Here is a 17,909-nt window from a genome sequence, read left to right as displayed (position 1 = left end):
TTTTTTTAAAGATGTGGTATCATAACTGCAACGGTGTGTGGATACAAACCAGTTGAATAACTCTGTCTGTGGCTCAATGGGTGTAGCCTAGACCTACCGACTCGCAGGTCCCGAGTTTGAATACTGAAGGGACTTTAATTTATTATTTATTTTCATGAATAACTGTAAGATTTAAAAAAGTTGATCTCCCCCCCCCCCCTAAAAAAAAAAAAATTTGAATTAATTCTTTTCTGTCCTGTGGGTCAGGACTTTGGCAGCGTGATGTTTGGGACTCTTCCCGTCCAGAGGTTACTAACAGCTGTGGACATCGCCCATCCTGAGTACACAGAGGAACTCTCTCGGCAATTCTGGTTCCGAATTTGGAAAAATGTATGTTGATTTAGATTTACAAGGTTTTTCTTGTACATTCTTTTGATTTGGTTCATAGGAAATATTCATAGCCTATCAATTATTATATGTAAATATACTGGTAAATTTTTTGAAAAAAAAAATGTCTATTTTTGTAGAAATTAAATGAAAACATCTAGATGCATCAACTAATAATATCTCAAAAACATTTCCAGTAAATGCTTGTAAAATAAAACTAGCTATATATGTATAATAAAGCATATGTTGAGGAAGGTATCTGCAAATAGAAATCACTTTAGTCAATTACACAAGGGTTAAGTATGTTTGGTGACTCCCAAGACATGTATGATAACATTACTGAAATAAGGAAATAAGCTAATCCCTGGTAATTTTATCAAGAGCTTGGACTTTGGGTAGTTTTGTCAAACAGTAATGTGACGTAGGCTTGTCTATTTCATTGTCAGCCACGGCTCTCTGAAATCAACAAGATTTGTCTGGCTTTTGAGCTACGACTATGCAATCGGTGCAAATTTCGCTTGAAACCACGTTGATGCAAGAATTAGATAGCTACGTCCTACTGAAAGTCCAAGGTCTTGTTAAAATGGTTCTACATCACAGTATGTCAAACATGAATCTGTTTCTTTTACAGGATGAACCAGTCACTGACCCCCAGCATTATGCAGAGGTAAAAACATTGAAAAAGATTTTTTTTTCTCAAATTAATATTAGAAGAAGAGAAAAAACTAATGTGTGTAAGCATAGTTTACTTCTAAATTAATTTGAGGAAAAAAAGAACAAAAGCAATTACCAGTACATGCAACCAACTCCAAAATCATTTGATTACTGGTTCATGTATATACTTAAATTAAGCCTGTGTCTTCATGAATGAAATATTCATTTTAATGTAGTATTATTTTGAAATCATTTTCTAGTAAGTTATTCAATAAGTGTAGAAGAAAAAGAATCACCCCTCTTCAGACTAATGGCAAACTTTTCTGATATTAATTTAATTTAGACATAAATTTATGTTGAACAAGAAGAAATTTACATTACTGGAAAGTTAATTTCAAGAAAAGTAAAAATAAAAGGAATCATTAATATTCTCAACAATGATACTTTGATTTTCATTTGCTCAATTTCATTCAATATTTTCAAGGCCGCAAAAAAAGCAGGACTATGTGATGATGCCATAGCAACAGCACTTAAAAGAATGAAGGACCAAGATGTGAAGGACAGACTTGCTCAGTACACAAAACAGGCCCTGGATGAAGGGGTGAGTACATTTGAACTAATGTCGGGAGTGAAATACCTGAGGGGCAGGTCAAGAGCTTACAGTTGGGAGGAAGCTATGTAAAAACAATGTAAGTCTTGATAATATGCGAGAGATCTCAAAATTGTACATTGTGCAGCGCATAGAAACTATGTATATTTTGCGCTCTATATGTCAATATAATAATAAGACATATAATAATAATAAAATAATACCTTTAAAACTTGATCTTTTCAGGCCTTTGGCAGTCCATGGATTGTGGCTCACATAAATGGGAAGAAAGAATCTATATTTGGATCAGACAGATTTCCAATATTAGCAATGTTATTAGGCAAGTACAAGCATACAATGTATGACTTATGATTTTATGTACAGGTAGAGACTATGGCTTCGTTTTACAGAAGTTTATGACCAAATTAATGAATGCTTATTATCACAAACTAACGAATCTTTGAATTTAATGGCCGTAAAATATAATTACATGTATTAAAATCAAAATATTAAGGGTAAATTAATGGTTTTTATAAAATTTGTTCATCAAAAATCATTCCACAAGACTGAAAATATTTACAACTTTGTCAGAAGTTCTTTTGTAAAATGCATCCCCGATGAAAATATGACAGTCTTTGAGTGGTAATTTTATATTACATATGTACTACTATTCTGCCTTTGCCTACAGATAGTTAACCAACACAACAATCCAGTGCTTCGTATTTATTGTGTATGCGGTAAAAAACTGAAACAAAAACAAAGTATGAATTACTCATACGTTCTCAAAAACAATGTACATGTAAAGACAAAATGCATATAATATAATTGTAATGAAAGAATAGAAATGAAAAAATAACAGTATTGAAGATAAGGTCCAAAAAACAATGAATTTTAACACAAATGGGTTTCCATAGAAAATTGTAACAAACGTACGTTATTTACTTAGATTGACAATGACAATTATGGCGTTCCATACTTTTTAGAGATAATGAGAAATTTACTTATAAACTGCATTTATATAACAATACGAAACAGTAAACATATAAATGAATAGCCGCGTATGTAATATAAATCAACAGAAAACTACTTACAGTGTGTGGCAGCATAGGAATACGAAAAACATGTTGGGTGAACTAAGTGTCCTTGTGTGGGTCACACAAACAACTATTCTCTTTTGAGAAGTGGACAGGCATAGCCTACATCCACTTCTCTTCGCAAGCCCTCATGTTTTGATTCTGGAAAACGTGTAAATGTCGGAACCAAAGACGGTTTACACTTCGTGCCATGTTTCGACTCCAGTTTCACTGAATTTTCGTAACAGACCTATTATTTCTATATTTTAAACATAAATGCATCCATATATCACAAAAAATCAACACTAACCCGCTGTCAAATCATTTTCGCAACTTCTACATCCCGGGTTTAAATTTTGTGTATCACACTGTTTATCTAGGTCAGCGCAGATTAAATGTTTATGTTTCGGATAAAATTGGAAACCTATTTACGACAATAATGTGGAAAACGTAACTGAATCAACTTAATCTTACAACATACAAACAAATACTGAGTCGATAAATTACAAAGTGGTATTTCTTCCCTTTTTAACCATCTTTTATGGTGACAAATTTTGTTCTACATCTATTTTAAACAATAAAACGAACATTGATTAATATAGCATACAAGAAAGATTAAAATAAAGAGTTTTCATTGTTTTATGTGACAAAGTTACTTATTTTATCGTATGCATTTTGTTAACTTGTCTTAAATTGTAAGACCGTTCTATATATCTCTGTAAATTTTAAGAAAAATACCTTTAATCTAAAGTCTACAATCGGAACACTATTTTCCGTTTTTTCCGACTCTAAAATTTCTACTTTTTAAACCACCTATAGCGAGTGATCTCATAATTTAAACCCGGAATGTTGAGGTTGAGAAAATGATTTGAGAACGGGTTAGTGGTGATTTGTTTGTGTTATATGGATGCATTTATGTTTAAAATATAGAAATAATAGGTCTGTTACGAAAATTCAGTGAAACTGGAGTCGAAATATGGCTCGAAGTGTAAACCGTCTTTGGTTCCGACATTTACACGTTTTCCAGAATCAAAACATGAGAGCTTGCGAAGAGAAGTGGATGTAGGCTATGCCTGTCCACTTCTCAAAAGAGAATAACAAACAACAAACAGGAAGTCAACAATTAGGAAAAGTAACTCTAAATCATATAATGAAAGGATAACTCTAGGTTCAAAAAAGAAAGATAACTGCAGAAAATACATATCAATATGATAATGGAAGATAACTCTAAATGTTTTTAGATAATAATTAAACTTTAGCGAAATACACAATCATACAAAATCTTGTAAACAATACAACTACAGTGACTTTCCTACATGTGGACATGGCTTAATTGAAAAGGAGTCAAATATCCCTTAAAACTTTCAGGAGAGTTTACTTAGTACACTTGCACTCAAACATAATTGCAACTTTAACTGAATGTTAAAGAAAAATCTGTAGTTGATATCCAAATGTTTGTAATTAATCAGGTAACGTCCATATTGTCTTGTACTCATCCAAGATGAAATTTATTTTTGAACTTCTAATTTTTCAGAAGAAGAATGGCATGGCCCATTAAAGGAATTATCAAAGCTGTAAATAAGCAAGGCATATGCTTTGGAAAATTCTTTGAGGTCATGATGAAGCTAAGTGGTGGCAGCAAAATCATAAATGCAAGAATTACGAGTTGTGTCCAACTGCATATATACTGGTACCACACCAATAATAATCCTAGTGAAAGAAGTAATTGGTGTGATTGAATCTGTGATACATTATTTTGTAATTACATTGTACATGTACTATGTTTTGCGTATAATAAAAGTGAAATTAATGAAGTTGCATTTTATAGCATGTCTTTTGACATCTGCATCCTTTTAGCTTTTTTTTGTGCCCAAGTCATATCTTTTACACTGGTACTGTGCCTAGAATGATTGAACCTGGTTAGCTGATGCATATTTTAGAGAGGTGTGTCACAATTGAAAAAAAGCTAGGTCATGTTGGCCTAATTGTGGAATCTTATTGTACAGGGTGTCCCAAAACATGTTACACTTTTACCTGCACATGCTCAAAATCATGTCTGGATCATTTCTACAGCAATGTGAGGCTTAGAACCTCCATTCTTAATATATGGTCAGCTGATGAATTTTTTTGAAAAGGTTTTTTTACACCCAAAAGCAGCTAGGTCATAGTGACCTCATTTTTTTAATGTTATGGCCTCATATATTGTAGAATGTGAAATTTATCATGGTGGTTTTAATTCACTGCGTTTGTGACATATACCATTTCTCCACAAAATCAAACACATAATGAATCCTTTTATTATTTTTGTTCATTTTATCTATTGTATTTTCCATAAGAACTCTGACAAAAAGGATATATAGCTTTGTAAAACACCTACATAAAATTCTTTTGATTTAAATTTAATTCAAATACAAGTACATTGTATATCTAAATTAGAGAACCAGCTTATTAAGTCATGGGTTAGATACCACCAAATCTTAAAGCATATCTAAAACTGAATTTAGTTAGAAATTGCACGTTTGCAAACCTGTATTACAACATTCATTATCAAGTAGATTTAGTTGCAAAAATTTTAAAATTATATTTTACAACTAATCCAAATGGGCATATCTTATCTCCCCATCTTCTTTATGGGCTGAGGATTGAAAGTTGGTAGGAACATATAACAAATAAGAAAATATTTTTGCATGATAACTTTATTTGCTTTTACCAGCAACATCATGTGCTAGATTAAAGAGGTGTTTTTTTTCTAGGAAACATAATGACACAATATAACAGTATAATTTTAATCATAATGCATGTAATATTCTAATAGCAGTTTCAACCAATTTTTATGACATGATTTTTCGATGATAGAAAAAACATGAAATTTTCATAAATGCAGTGTACATTACAGAGGTGGGTCTTGGTTCTTCCTTTGTTTCATTTTGTTATATAATGTACATGTGTAAATTGAGACTTGGTTTTTCAAACCATCAAGAAAAACAAATGAACCCACCACTGTGGTTATACCAACTCACTCAATCTTATAAACAACCAGAATAAATTATAGAATGAGCAAAGCTTATATGCAGTAATTACGTGCACAGTCTCTCTGATCAATGATTGTAAAGTACAAGCATATGTGTATACAAGAATTAGAATGAAATGTATTACCTATATTAGCTAACACATAACCAATGGATAACCAGATCTCCTATCGATATCTCACAAATATATATATATACATGTATATAAATAAGAAATGAATGATTCCAATAGCGAAGCAAAATCTGAAAAGCAATATGCATATGTAATGGATTTTACATGTGTTTATGATATGGTACCGGTACATAGATCATAGAGGAAGCTTCATATAGCTTCTAAAGTTGCTATCAGCTTTTCCCCATGATCAATAATTTTACTTTTATATGACAGCAAATATTGTCCATTTATATATGTTATCCTGCATTCGGTGTACTACCATATAATATCAAATATCTGTAAATAATTTTACAACTAACATATTGACATAAAAGAATAAAATCATTATCCAGTACAATGATACACTGTATATTCATTGTACAAGGTACTTAAGAATTGGTTAAAATCTGTCTTCTAAACTTGTACATATGAATGCATGGAATAACCTTTGTGTGGAATGAGAGGTAAAACAACTCTGTTACATGTACAGTGAAACATATTAAAAGCATGACTGTTATATCTCAGAAAACACATGGTAAGCATCAGCGGATCCAGAGAATTTTAACAAGGTTGGGTGGTCCAATTCAGGTATTATTTTTGGTACCGTAATTTTACTATGTATAAATTGAAAAAGCTTGAATTTTTCAGGAGGTGTTTAGACCCGTGGCCCCTTTCTAGATCTGCACATTTTAAGAGACAATAATTAATGAAATAAAAAAAACATTAAAAGTCAGCAGCTATGCTTGGAATGGCATACATGATCAGGTCATTATCTCTGATTGTAAAGTGTACTACATATAACGAAAGAATCCATCATATCAATACATAAATTAATAATGCACCGGTATGCGATACATGAATGTCATGTATTACAAGTACCAAAACACAGTCTTTCAACAAATGGCTATATTTCATTATTGCCAAATTTGTATATTCAATTCTATAGAAATGTTTAAAAATATTAACTTTTAAATCAAACAATAACTCAGTTATCATTTAGCTACTTGTATGTGTACATGCATCGTATATACCAAAGCCTTGTGTAGATTTCATGTGAAAAAAGCATGTTTTATTAGAGTAAAAATTATAATAATACTATAGTCTTTTATTTTTAAATTACTTTAAAAGTCTATTGTTTTGCTTTATTTCAATAATAAATTCAAAATACATGCATTGTATTTGTACATGAAATTCAATTCACATATTTGCATGTTATCTATGAATTTTTCCGTATCAAATCATAGGAGGAACAACTGCAGGAATCTTTTGCCTAGAATTCACAGATGTATATATATACATGTATGATGAGTTGTGTTATGTACATGTATTAAGGTATTATGGGACGCCTCCATGTTGTGACATATTATTTATACAATAAAATAAACAATAAAATCAAGAGAAATTTTTATAAATGTTTCTTTCCCAAATGTGTTGCCTTACAAGGTGTCTCAGAGGGCTAGAGGAATCACTATATATATGGAACTGTTAATCTTGAGTTTGAATCCAGCTGGGAATTTTGAAATTTTTATTTTTTCAAAAGTTTTAAAACATATTTTTTAGGTTACAACATTTAAAAATTTTAAACTGGTGAAAGTATTTCATTTATAATGTACTTTAACCTATATTAATATTAATAGATGTCCCATACCACCTTAAGTGTCCTCCACACACCTGGAAAAGTTCTGCATTCAGGCTTTATAGCCCATTCTTCTGAATTACTAAAAGATATGGATTTTTAGCATGTGTTTGACTTAAAAATGAAATTTGAAAAATCGATTTTTGGGGAAAACATCAACTTTTTAAATTTTACCATTCTTCTTAAAAATTAAAGTCCCTGCAGTATTCGAACTCGGGATCTGCGGGCAATGGTAGACTGAAGGTACACCCATTGTGCCACAGAGATAGGCACTAAATTGTGGCAATACAAACTGATTCACAATACATTAAAATTCCCATGTTGTAACAAACTATCATAAGAAGTAGAAGTAATGGGGTGTCCTTTAAGTAACATAGATTGCTCAGTTGATGTTCAAGACTGGAGGAGGATTCAAGAACCATTTCTTCATCAAGGAGGATGCAGGAAATGGCATTTGCACACATGTGGCCTCTGATGAATCATCCTTATGCTTCCTCTGGCCAACTCTGTTGTTTATCTGTTGGAAAAAAGTTTAATTAATTATACAACTAGACCTGCATTTAATGAAGTTTCATTTTGGGGTAAAAAAAAAAAAGATATAGTTATGACAACCATCTTCCTGCCTAAAATCTTTCAAAGAGGACTATGAAACCTATGAATTTTGGTGAAAAACCTATAGATCATAAGAGAGTGCATGAACTAGCTGATATTTAAAATGTGCAAGACTGATCGTTAAATTTCCCATAATTGTTAACTTTCAAGATAGGTTTATGTGTATGTTTTCATAAATAGACTAAGAAAGATGGCTAGAATACATATTTTATTTAAAATACCGGTAACCTTTTATCCCCATCCTCTGGGGGCACACAGAAACTCTCCCCCTTGGGCATTCAAATGCAAATCCCCCCCTCCCCCCCCAAAAAAAAACAATTAAATCTCTCTTCTTCTTTTTTTAACTTCTCAAGCCTCAGCTTTGCAATACATTGTATTTCAAAAGTCAACCTATGTTAGTACATCACCATCTGACATTTATGCATGCAAAAATCATTTTACTGCTTATCAGTGATTTTAGCTAGCCAATTATTGATAACTTTTGACAAGTCTATTTGCTTATTGAGAAAGTTCAAAAACTGTTTTAGTTGTTTTATTTTAGATTTAAAAAAAACTTGGGTACCTCTTTAATCATACAACTTCTTAATCACATTTTTTTTAAAATGATTAATCATTAAATATTAACAAGCAAGGGAAGATAACTTTACAAACTGTTACAACCCCTTGAACTCTTTCCTAATGCTTTTGCAATATCTTAACTTTGATAGACAGCTTCATTATTTATTCTTTTTAAATCTAAAATACAAAAAATAATCCCTTTTGAAAACAATTCCCAATTTTGAATACAAAGTACTGAGAGCTCTGATGCATATCCAGTACATACTTCAGTTAACATATCCAATACATGTTCTCCATCAGCCTGTTCCTGAAATACTTCTACAAACTCCTGAATGAACCAACTGCCTTTCTCTGTATCCCTGTAGGATGTGTATCCTAATAAAAAAAACAAAGGAACCCTTAGTAACAGTGACTTACCACCAACTCCATTAAGTAGTCACTTTTGAAATGCATACATGTACAAGGTGAACTCTTAATCATTTGCTTATAGATGTGTATACTTGGTTTTTGATTCAATTGATCCCTTCAGAGTATAATGTTTATGACACTTTTCTTACTTACCCGGTACTTAGTATATGTAGATATGTAAAATGTACCACACATTTTTGTTTTTTACCTGGAAAAGTAGAATAACACAGAAGAATGTCCTGTGTATCCAAAACTTGGGATTCTCCGGCAACATTAAGTCCATCCTTTTGAAGTTCATCTCGTTGAATACTCTGGGAAAGATTTAGGATTGAATGGCCAGTTTTGTCTAAAGAGTGAAGAAAAAATTCTTATTAATGATTTCTAAGGGAGCATATTTTTTTATGTAATGAGTTTTAATTTGTACATTAAAAAAATTTGTAGGGATTTGTTTTAAAACTTCCACTTTTTTCATTAACAATTGAATTCCATGCCTATTATCATAAACCAATCAGCTTAATATTCTATGTATTTAAACTATATAATTCATAATTAGAAAAGAATTCCGTATGTTTTAAAATTTATTTCAAGGTTAATTTATTAGTGAAATTATATCACGATGTTTTGAAAGTATTCAATTGAAATTTACACAAACAAAACTTCATGAACTTAAAGAGGAACAAAAATATTCATTTTTGTATGAACTTTTTCACAGGTCATGAGGTTTTATCAATGATATATATGTTACCTCATAATAAATGTTTCATTACAAACATACATGTAAAAACACAGTTATATTCGTAATTCTGAACAATTTGGCATTCTAAACGTGCTCAAACATACCGGTGAATATAAATAATTAACAACATCTAAAAGTACAAGAGATAAATTTGGTTGGTACATGACCAAATCTCTTAAGTGCGGTCAGACGATATGATTTTCCATCAGATTTTCTCATCCGATTCCTTTCGACTAAAATCGTACCGTATGATCACCTATGTCGAAAGTTGAAAGCAATTAAAATCTTAAGTCGATTGAAAATCTAAAGTGCATCCTATTTTCAATCGACTTTCTGGTGAAATTGTGACGTCACAATGACTTTTTCCCGTACAATAAAAATAATAAATAGGTTTAACTAATCAAAAATCGATTGTAAAATTGTATCGTGTGACCACCTCAACATGCAATCAACTCCAATAAACTTACCTGAGCATATTGATTTAAAATCGGATGGAAAATTGCATTGTGTGACCGCACCTTTAAGAAGCCTCTTGGGCTTGGACTTCATACCAATTAATATTTAAGAAATGAATTCAATATTTATTAGTTTTATACAATATAAAGTGGTTTAGGGCAGTTTATGCTTTATATACCGCAAAGCGGTTAATTAAAAAGCATAAACTTTCCAACACCTTTTTATATTGTATAAAACTTATAAATATTGAAATCATTGCTTATGATTTGATTTCTTGCTATTACTTGTAGATAAAACAGTCATTTGACCTTAAAAATGACATCAAATTGTACCAAATTTAAATGTAGCGTCAGGCAGATTGTTACGTTTTTGACTTTAGTCTTACTATGATGTATGGAACATTCTTCTCACTTAATTTTGATTATTTCAAATCATTTGTTATATAGTTTGATCAATTTCCAATTATTATAGAAATCTAATGTCATAACGGTTTTAAACTGTGCTGCAATAAAATAATAATTTCATTGTTTTTGATTAAACCTAATTGCTCTGCAAACATCTGGATTCTAGACTTGTCTGCCCTTGATTGAAGATGATAAGATGATTCTCCTTACTCTAATTTGAATACTGGTTAAGGTAATATTACCGGTAGTCTTTGGTTAGTCTGCCTCGCCCCCCCCCCCACCCCCCCACTTTCTGCCCCATCCCATTTTTCCACTTTCAAAACGAAGCTATGTGTCTGCTTTTATATTTACTAAAAAAAATTCCAACCTATTATACATGTAGTAAAGGGGCATTATCTACATTAAAAAAGAAATGATTTTAATGCCCCCGTGCTGGATACATTCTAATCATGGGAAGCACTTGGTATTGAATAAAAATTGCTGACTGGGATTCTACAACACATTATTCGTTGGATCTTCATACAGAGAAACTGTTGTTCTCAGTCTTTGGAAACATTTCTGCCAAAGGGTTCAATTAATCATAAGTTGCCCTCAAACCCAGTCAATATTAAATATAATGGAGGTTTCTTCTAAAGCTCTGAGGCTGTAAGGTATTTTTTTTAAATTTGAAGAAAAGGTCCATGCAGATGAACTTACTTCCTCTACAAGCATTGAAGATATACATCTTTGGTTTACGAGACAGAGAGGGACAATTCTTTGCCGAAAAAATGGGACAAATCTCATTAATCACATGAATCTCTCCTCCATCAGTTCCACTTATCATGTTGTCTGCTGTGCCATGTGAAAGCACTGCCAGCACCATAGAGTCAACATCGGCTAAGATTGGTTGTCTTGCAAAAGCCTGACACTCTCTCAATATTTCCTACAAAAAGTATGCAACTTTCATATTTCATCGATTAAATACTGATATACATGTAAAGAGCTACCAGGATTCATTAACTTCACAATTTGGTGGAAGTCCTTTTGATCTTCTTTAATAACTATAATATGTAAAAATTTAAGACTGACTATAATGAGTAAAAGACTTTCAAAAGAATTAATGCTGATTGCAATTTCAGCTATTTTATTACTGTATGGCAATAAAAATCACAGTCAGAAACGAATGTGATTTTTTCCTGCAGTGGTGAAAGGGAATTGATAGCCAACCTTTGACAAAAAATAACTTTCTGATGTTTTTTTTTTTTTTCAATAAAAAGTTATGGAATGGATTTAAAAGTTTGATCTCTCCATGCACACATAAAAAGGGACATAATGGTGATTCTAATATATCATCCCCTATAGCTTTTGTTTGCAGGGGCCTGGAAGGGGGAATAAAATTCTCCAAGATGACTCACATGTCTTTTCAAATCTTCTTTCACACACACCCGGAAGCCAAGTTTCTCAAAAAGAAGCTTCAATTTCATGCAGTCTTGCTCTGTCCCAGATCGCTCATGGTGATCATTCATAAATTTTTTGTTGTTTATAATAAAAACAGCCCCTCTTGGTTTTGAATCCATTGTGTAGCGCTGGAAAATGCAAGTTTAACAGTTGAAACATTAAGGCCAACAATAATCAATCTTGATTTCAATTACAAAATTATAAATTAAAGCAATTCTTTATAAATGTATGACAGTCTTAAAGTTGTGCTGAATGTGTAAAATTGTATAAGTCTTATTTCTGGTAAAGCTTTGGAAAGCTCAGGAAGTAAACAAAACAGAGAAAAAAGAAGAAAAGTTTGTGGTAAACTTCTGACAAATTTTAAAGAGTTTGCCAAAAGTCTGGTAAACTTCTGGCAAAATATAAGAGGTTTACCAGAAGTTTGCTACTACTGGTAATGATCGGCAAACAAGTTATAAAGTTTTCTGGTAAACTAATCAGTTTGCCGAAAATTTGCGACAAATTTGCTGCAAACAATTCATTTTGGTAAGGGCAATGTCTAACATTAATGGCTGATATATAAGTATATTAAAAACATGAAATTTACATTTTTACATTTCATTTACAAATAGTTTTAGATTTTATTGATTAATACTATGATTAACATCTATTTATAAGCAATGAAGTATATTTTGAAACAATCATATATTCTTTTCATCAGTTCCTTTAACCATGATCGCACCAATTAGATCTTTTTTCAATATTATTCAAATGAAGTTATTGTGATGCAAAAATTTTTCAATTTGAAATATAATAAACTTGCCATCATCTGAATAATCAGTGTTACTAAATAGGTACCGGTATATCTTTATACTCAAAAAATTTAATTTCTGATGATGCTGAGTTTGTTGATAGTAGACAAGCTGGAGTTATCTAACTTTGAATAAAATGTAGTCTATTCAAGTGAGTCTGCATGACAATACCAGAAGATTCCAACATAAAAAGCAAAGGAAATCTAAAGCTTCCTGTGAATAGTTTCAATGACCATTCACACTGAGCAAATACATGTAGCATAGAAAAAATTTCACAATAAACATTGTGTAGATGAAATAGCAGATTTACCAGTAATTTTACATAAAAAATCATTATCAATATACCTATCATAATTTTACAAAGAAAAGTACAGGAGATCTAAAAAATGCAATAATTCAAACGTACCTTTTCGATACTTAGTGAGCTGTATCTAGAGATACTTAGTGAGCTGTATCTAGAGGTCATTGTTGTTGGTCCCAAACTATATGGACGATTCCCATCTTCTGAGGGCTGAACAGGATATTTTGAGGACTCTTTCAAAACACAAAATTAAGAAACCATATCTTTATGACCATAGATATAGCCTGCTCAGGGACCATGTCCATAGATCGCCACAAATAATCATCTTGAGGAATAATAGAGCTTCAATGTACAATACTGTTAGTTCTTTGAAAAGTTTCTCAGGCATTAAGGCAAGTCTTTCCCATGAAAAGAAATTTGAGAGAGAGAGAGAGAGAGAGAGAGAGAAAGAGAGAGAGAGAGAGAGAGATTTTTTGACTCATTTTGTGGTGTTTTGTAGTACATTTGTAATACCTCTTAACAAAGCCTCTACGTCAATACTACCAATGTTGGAATCGTTTTCATCAACATCCATGCTGGATGGATTTAATTGGGAACCAGTTAAATCCAGTGTGTCATCCTCACTAGATTCTACAGCTCCATATTCTGTCAGTTAGAAATAACATATCTCATATACCATACATATCTTATATTCAGTAATTAATGTATTAACAGCCAGATTATAAAAAATGTGTTCGTCATTTGAAACAATGATGAACAATCACTATCAATAAACCAATAGGCGATATATTATACAAATTCTTGAGGATAGGCCTAAGAAAAAACTGTGTGTTTAGAGTAACACTGATGAAAAAATTAGGTATGGTAGGTAGGTTTTTTTTTTTTATTTCATCTTTCCTTTTTTGCATGATGGGTACAAATACATAATCCTAAGAATGTTTGTTTATGCCAGAGGCCCTGGGTTGGAGTTCTGTTTGAGACTTGACTTTTCACCACCTGTTAACATATATATGTGATGCAGCCCCTGCCCACCTCTCCCCAATCAATCAAAAGTACATACAAGCGTAAGTTCAATGTAAATCTTATTAACAAGTAAGTACATGTATGTCAAATTGCTTAACATGTAGGTATATGTATGTTAAATTGCATAACAAGTAGGTACATGTATGTTTGATACCAGGTAATTACTGTCAACAACAATTACTGATACAAAGGCAGCAATATGCTTGTTTGTCAATTTCATAATCAATATAAATAAGTAGGGTGAGTTAACCATGCATCGGACACATACCTTGGATCGGACAACTTTGGTAATAAATATACAAATAAATGTACATGCGCTCATGTGTTGTTTCGTATATTCCTGAATTAGAACTAATGAACTTTATCATTATTAAGAATTTGACTGTCACATTGTCAAAAAAATAGCAATATAGGTGTCGTAAAATGACGTGAAATACGCCATCATTGAAAATTTATTTACGAAGATTTTACACTAAAGCATGATTTGAATGTTGTGCATTTGATTGGAAATTGGTGACAATGCACTCTCTGCGTAAAATAATTAGAAAGAAGTAAGTTTTGAAACAAAATTTGATTAAAATAAGTCCAAGAAATTTGAACAATTAATGTCAAGGTCATTTTCACTCCATATGTTCATTTCACCATGGATCGGACACAAATTAACCATGCATCGGACAGTTTTCAGTGCATGATTTCATCTAATAATAAGGAGATTATGTGCCCATTCCTTGTGATATTCTTTAAATTTGAAGTAAAATTAATATTTAAAAAATAATTGATACAAACATTTTCTTCAGACCACTTCAAATTCGAGTTTTACGGACAACGCCTTTTTAGTCCAAAGTTCCTGTCGGAGCTGGCATGATAAAGAACCCCTCATGATAAATATTCCTATAAACAGAAGCACTAGTCTAAATTCCTATATGTAGATTTGAGGATTTACATGAAAAGATATCTGAATAGCAATTGAATGAATTTATTTTTTCTGAACCTTTGTATTTTTGCATTAAAACCAGAAACTGTTATTTTTAATCTCTATTCAGTACTGTATAGCTGTCCGAAGCTTGGTAAATATTGTCCGATCCATGGTGAAATAGTTCAACACTTCATTAATTTGCTTTATTTTCTACATTTTTAACAATTTCACAATTATTTCTCCAATAATTAAACAAGAGGAAAACCTGTAACTTTTAAAACAAGTTTTATTTTTATTTGGACGATATTTGATGCATGAACAAAGGGAAAAACTCAAAGGTGTCCGATCCATGGTGAAATCACCCTATCTATCATAGTGACATCTGCATTTTGTGAACAGTTGTTCCATTTAATACCAATATTATAATTATAATATTATACAAATCTGGACTAAATACATGTATTAAGCACCCAGCCCATCGGACCTATAGGTTACTTTCGATTTTATTAACCATTATAGATCATCACAAATCTAACAAGTGTATACAGGTTTAAATTATATTTATATAAGATATTGTATAAAGATGAATATCAGCAGCTTATTAAATTATCTATTATAAACAATTGTAGGTATGGGGTATGCATATAGATTTGAGAAAAAAACTGTTTGGGCATTTTTGAGTGTTCATGAGTGGTAGACATATGGTTTTTGGTAGGTATGTCCACTTGTCTTTCAGTCTACTGGCATTTGTAATTTTAACCTTCACCATATCTTGTGAATTTACAACATAAAGACTTCATATCTAGCCAAGAGAAAAATCAAGGTTAGTCTAGAGATGAAGGCTCAATCACTACCATTCAAAAAATCTTAAATTCCTTCTGTGGAAATTTGTCACCAACCTGGTCAAAGAATTTCACAAACACATTTTTTCTTATTATATATCTGGATTGGATGGTACTTATTCTATTTGCGCCCAACACTTACCCATTTCACCAACAGCCAAACCTCTGGGCTGAGGGTTGAGACGAGAAGGCTCTGATCTAGACATGGGAAGAGAGAATCCAGAAGGTCCGCTGTATGTCATTGAGCTGGAACCAAATGATTCCGTGGATGAGGAATTTGAATTTGAATTTTGACTCCCAACAAAGGAAGATTGCGTTGCTGTGATTTTCCTTGACCATGGTCTTGAGGCTGGGTGGATTTCTTCTCGTGTCTGATTGGTTGCTTGAATTGGTATAGAAGAAAAAGGTTCTTTCTCTCTTCGAAGAATTTCCTCATTTTTAACAATTTGATCAGCTAGGAATGGGTATCCTGATTTTTTTAAAACTTCAAGAAACTTAAGGTAAGCGTCAGGCCCTCTTCTTACCAAATCGTCTAAGAGGCGGCGAACTTTGTCAATGCGTGTACGTTCCGACTGTTTAAAAGATAATAGGCTAATGTCCAGTAAAGATGACGTGTGATGAAAATCAGTAGAATATATAACTTGTGGTTAAAATGGCTAAGAGATCATAAGTTAAAAATTAACTTATGATTAAATTAACTATGTATCATTAAACTTATAGTTTAATTTTAATGAAAATCAGAAGGCGTATACCGTAAATTGGGCCAATGTAGGGTTCGGGGTTGTCTAATAATAAATACTTAATTACACTGACATGAAACACGTGAAAACACAGTCACAACTCACCATGATATATTCCATCATAAGCTGAGTGAAAATGTCCTGGCTCAAAAGCTCATCACAAACGTTGTTCACGTCCAAATCTTTAACAAGCGCCACACGTGTGCGGCGCAGGGCGTCCTTGTGGATCTGATCCATGTCAACAGCGCTGTTTCACATCACTGACATGTAAAATTCTAATCAAATTTAACTCAGAGTGATCAAATTTTTACTTTCGAATTCGATCGTCGATGGTGACATTTTTGTCGGCCATGTTTTCTAAAAATAAACGGGAAATTCCAAGTTTCGTTCAACTGGGTACTAGAGAAGTCGTACATTAACTTACTCGGCCTGCGACTCGGCCTATCGGAGCCTCGGACGATTTCGAATTCAGCAAATACTCAAAAGAGAATCAAATACAAAATCAAACAAATTATATATGTTTGACAAAATCGTGAAACATATTTTACTATATGTAGCATCCACAAACACAGTCACGTCATAACGTAACGCTATGTGACTCTAAACAAAATTAAGTGTTTTTAAACAGCAAATTCATAAGCTTGTATTCACTCAATAATCATAGAACAAAAATATTTGTGAAATGATTTACCTTAAAATACTTAGTGTACATGTATGTATTTAATTTTTATTTGTTGACGTTTTGACGTCATTTTTGTCAACGGGACGTTGGCGCAGGAATACGTTTAAATCCGAGGTGCGGAATAATAAAGGAATTTGGATATCCAATAAAAATCAAAAGAGCATGATTAAAGAAAGTGTACATTACAATCCAATTGAACTTATTTTGATTTGTGATAATAATTATCTTGTATATATGCCGATTATTAAAATGAATAGTATTCCCAAGAAATGGTCACAAAGAATAACATAAGCACTACTTTTTGCGGTCTATTTTTAGTAACAATATATGACCAAAGAATTCCAAAATGTCATTTTCTTTTAATACTTTCTCCAAGCTTTAAAATGATATATCACACTTGTGGAAAATATCCGATATAAAATTTGACTTGTGGATACTACAGTATATGGATGTAAAGTTTGGTGATTTGGTAATATAGCACTGGTTGAAAAGTTACATCTGA

At 32.0% G+C, this 17,909-nt stretch overlaps 2 protein-coding genes across 2 annotated transcripts; one reads left to right on the top strand and one right to left on the bottom strand.

Annotated features, from left to right (window-relative positions):
• Positions 1 to 212: 212 nt before the first annotated feature.
• LOC136273708 (glutathione S-transferase kappa 1-like) lies at positions 213 to 4,414 on the top strand. The gene is made up of 5 exons (XM_066078884.1): positions 213 to 369; positions 998 to 1,033; positions 1,505 to 1,621; positions 1,856 to 1,949; positions 4,217 to 4,414. Exons 1-5 carry the CDS (start codon positions 262 to 264, stop codon positions 4,258 to 4,260), a joined length of 399 nt encoding a protein of 132 aa, XP_065934956.1. The 5' UTR covers positions 213 to 261; the 3' UTR covers positions 4,261 to 4,414.
• Positions 4,415 to 5,368: 954 nt separating this feature from the next.
• On the bottom strand, positions 5,369 to 17,101 carry LOC105325341 (caspase-2). The gene is made up of 9 exons (XM_066078882.1): positions 16,831 to 17,101; positions 16,128 to 16,557; positions 13,718 to 13,849; positions 13,310 to 13,437; positions 12,070 to 12,240; positions 11,372 to 11,597; positions 9,288 to 9,425; positions 8,937 to 9,046; positions 5,369 to 8,018 (listed from the first exon to the last, which is right to left on the bottom strand). Exons 1-9 carry the CDS (start codon positions 16,960 to 16,962, stop codon positions 7,884 to 7,886), a joined length of 1,602 nt encoding a protein of 533 aa, XP_065934954.1. The 5' UTR covers positions 16,963 to 17,101; the 3' UTR covers positions 5,369 to 7,883.
• Positions 17,102 to 17,909: the final 808 nt, after the last annotated feature.

Source organism: Magallana gigas, chromosome 3 (genome assembly GCF_963853765.1).
Source record: "Magallana gigas chromosome 3, xbMagGiga1.1, whole genome shotgun sequence".
Taxonomy (NCBI): Eukaryota; Metazoa; Mollusca; class Bivalvia; order Ostreida; family Ostreidae; genus Magallana; species Magallana gigas.
Note: the sequence above shows the minus strand (reverse complement) of the source record. Positions and strands in the feature narration are given on the sequence as shown.

What these genes read in the sequence shown, in the direction of transcription:
- LOC105325341 (XM_066078882.1), bottom strand. Translation starts at nt 16,962, where the DNA reads ATGGATCAGATCCACAAGGACGCCCTGCGCCGCACACGTGTGGCGCTT. An exon ending in AAGAAGATTTGAAAAGACAT is followed by an intron (nt 11,598 to 12,069) that starts GTGAGTCATCTT and finishes TACTTTTTGTAG; the next exon opens with GAAATATTGAGAGAGTGTCA. An exon ending in GTGTTATTCTACTTTTCCAG is followed by an intron (nt 9,047 to 9,287) that starts GTAAAAAACAAA and finishes TTTTTTTATTAG; the next exon opens with GATACACATCCTACAGGGAT.
- LOC136273708 (XM_066078884.1), top strand. Translation starts at nt 262, where the DNA reads ATGTTTGGGACTCTTCCCGTCCAGAGGTTACTAACAGCTGTGGACATC. An exon ending in ACCCCCAGCATTATGCAGAG is followed by an intron (nt 1,034 to 1,504) that starts GTAAAAACATTG and finishes AATATTTTCAAG; the next exon opens with GCCGCAAAAAAAGCAGGACT. An exon ending in AATATTAGCAATGTTATTAG is followed by an intron (nt 1,950 to 4,216) that starts GCAAGTACAAGC and finishes CTAATTTTTCAG; the next exon opens with AAGAAGAATGGCATGGCCCA.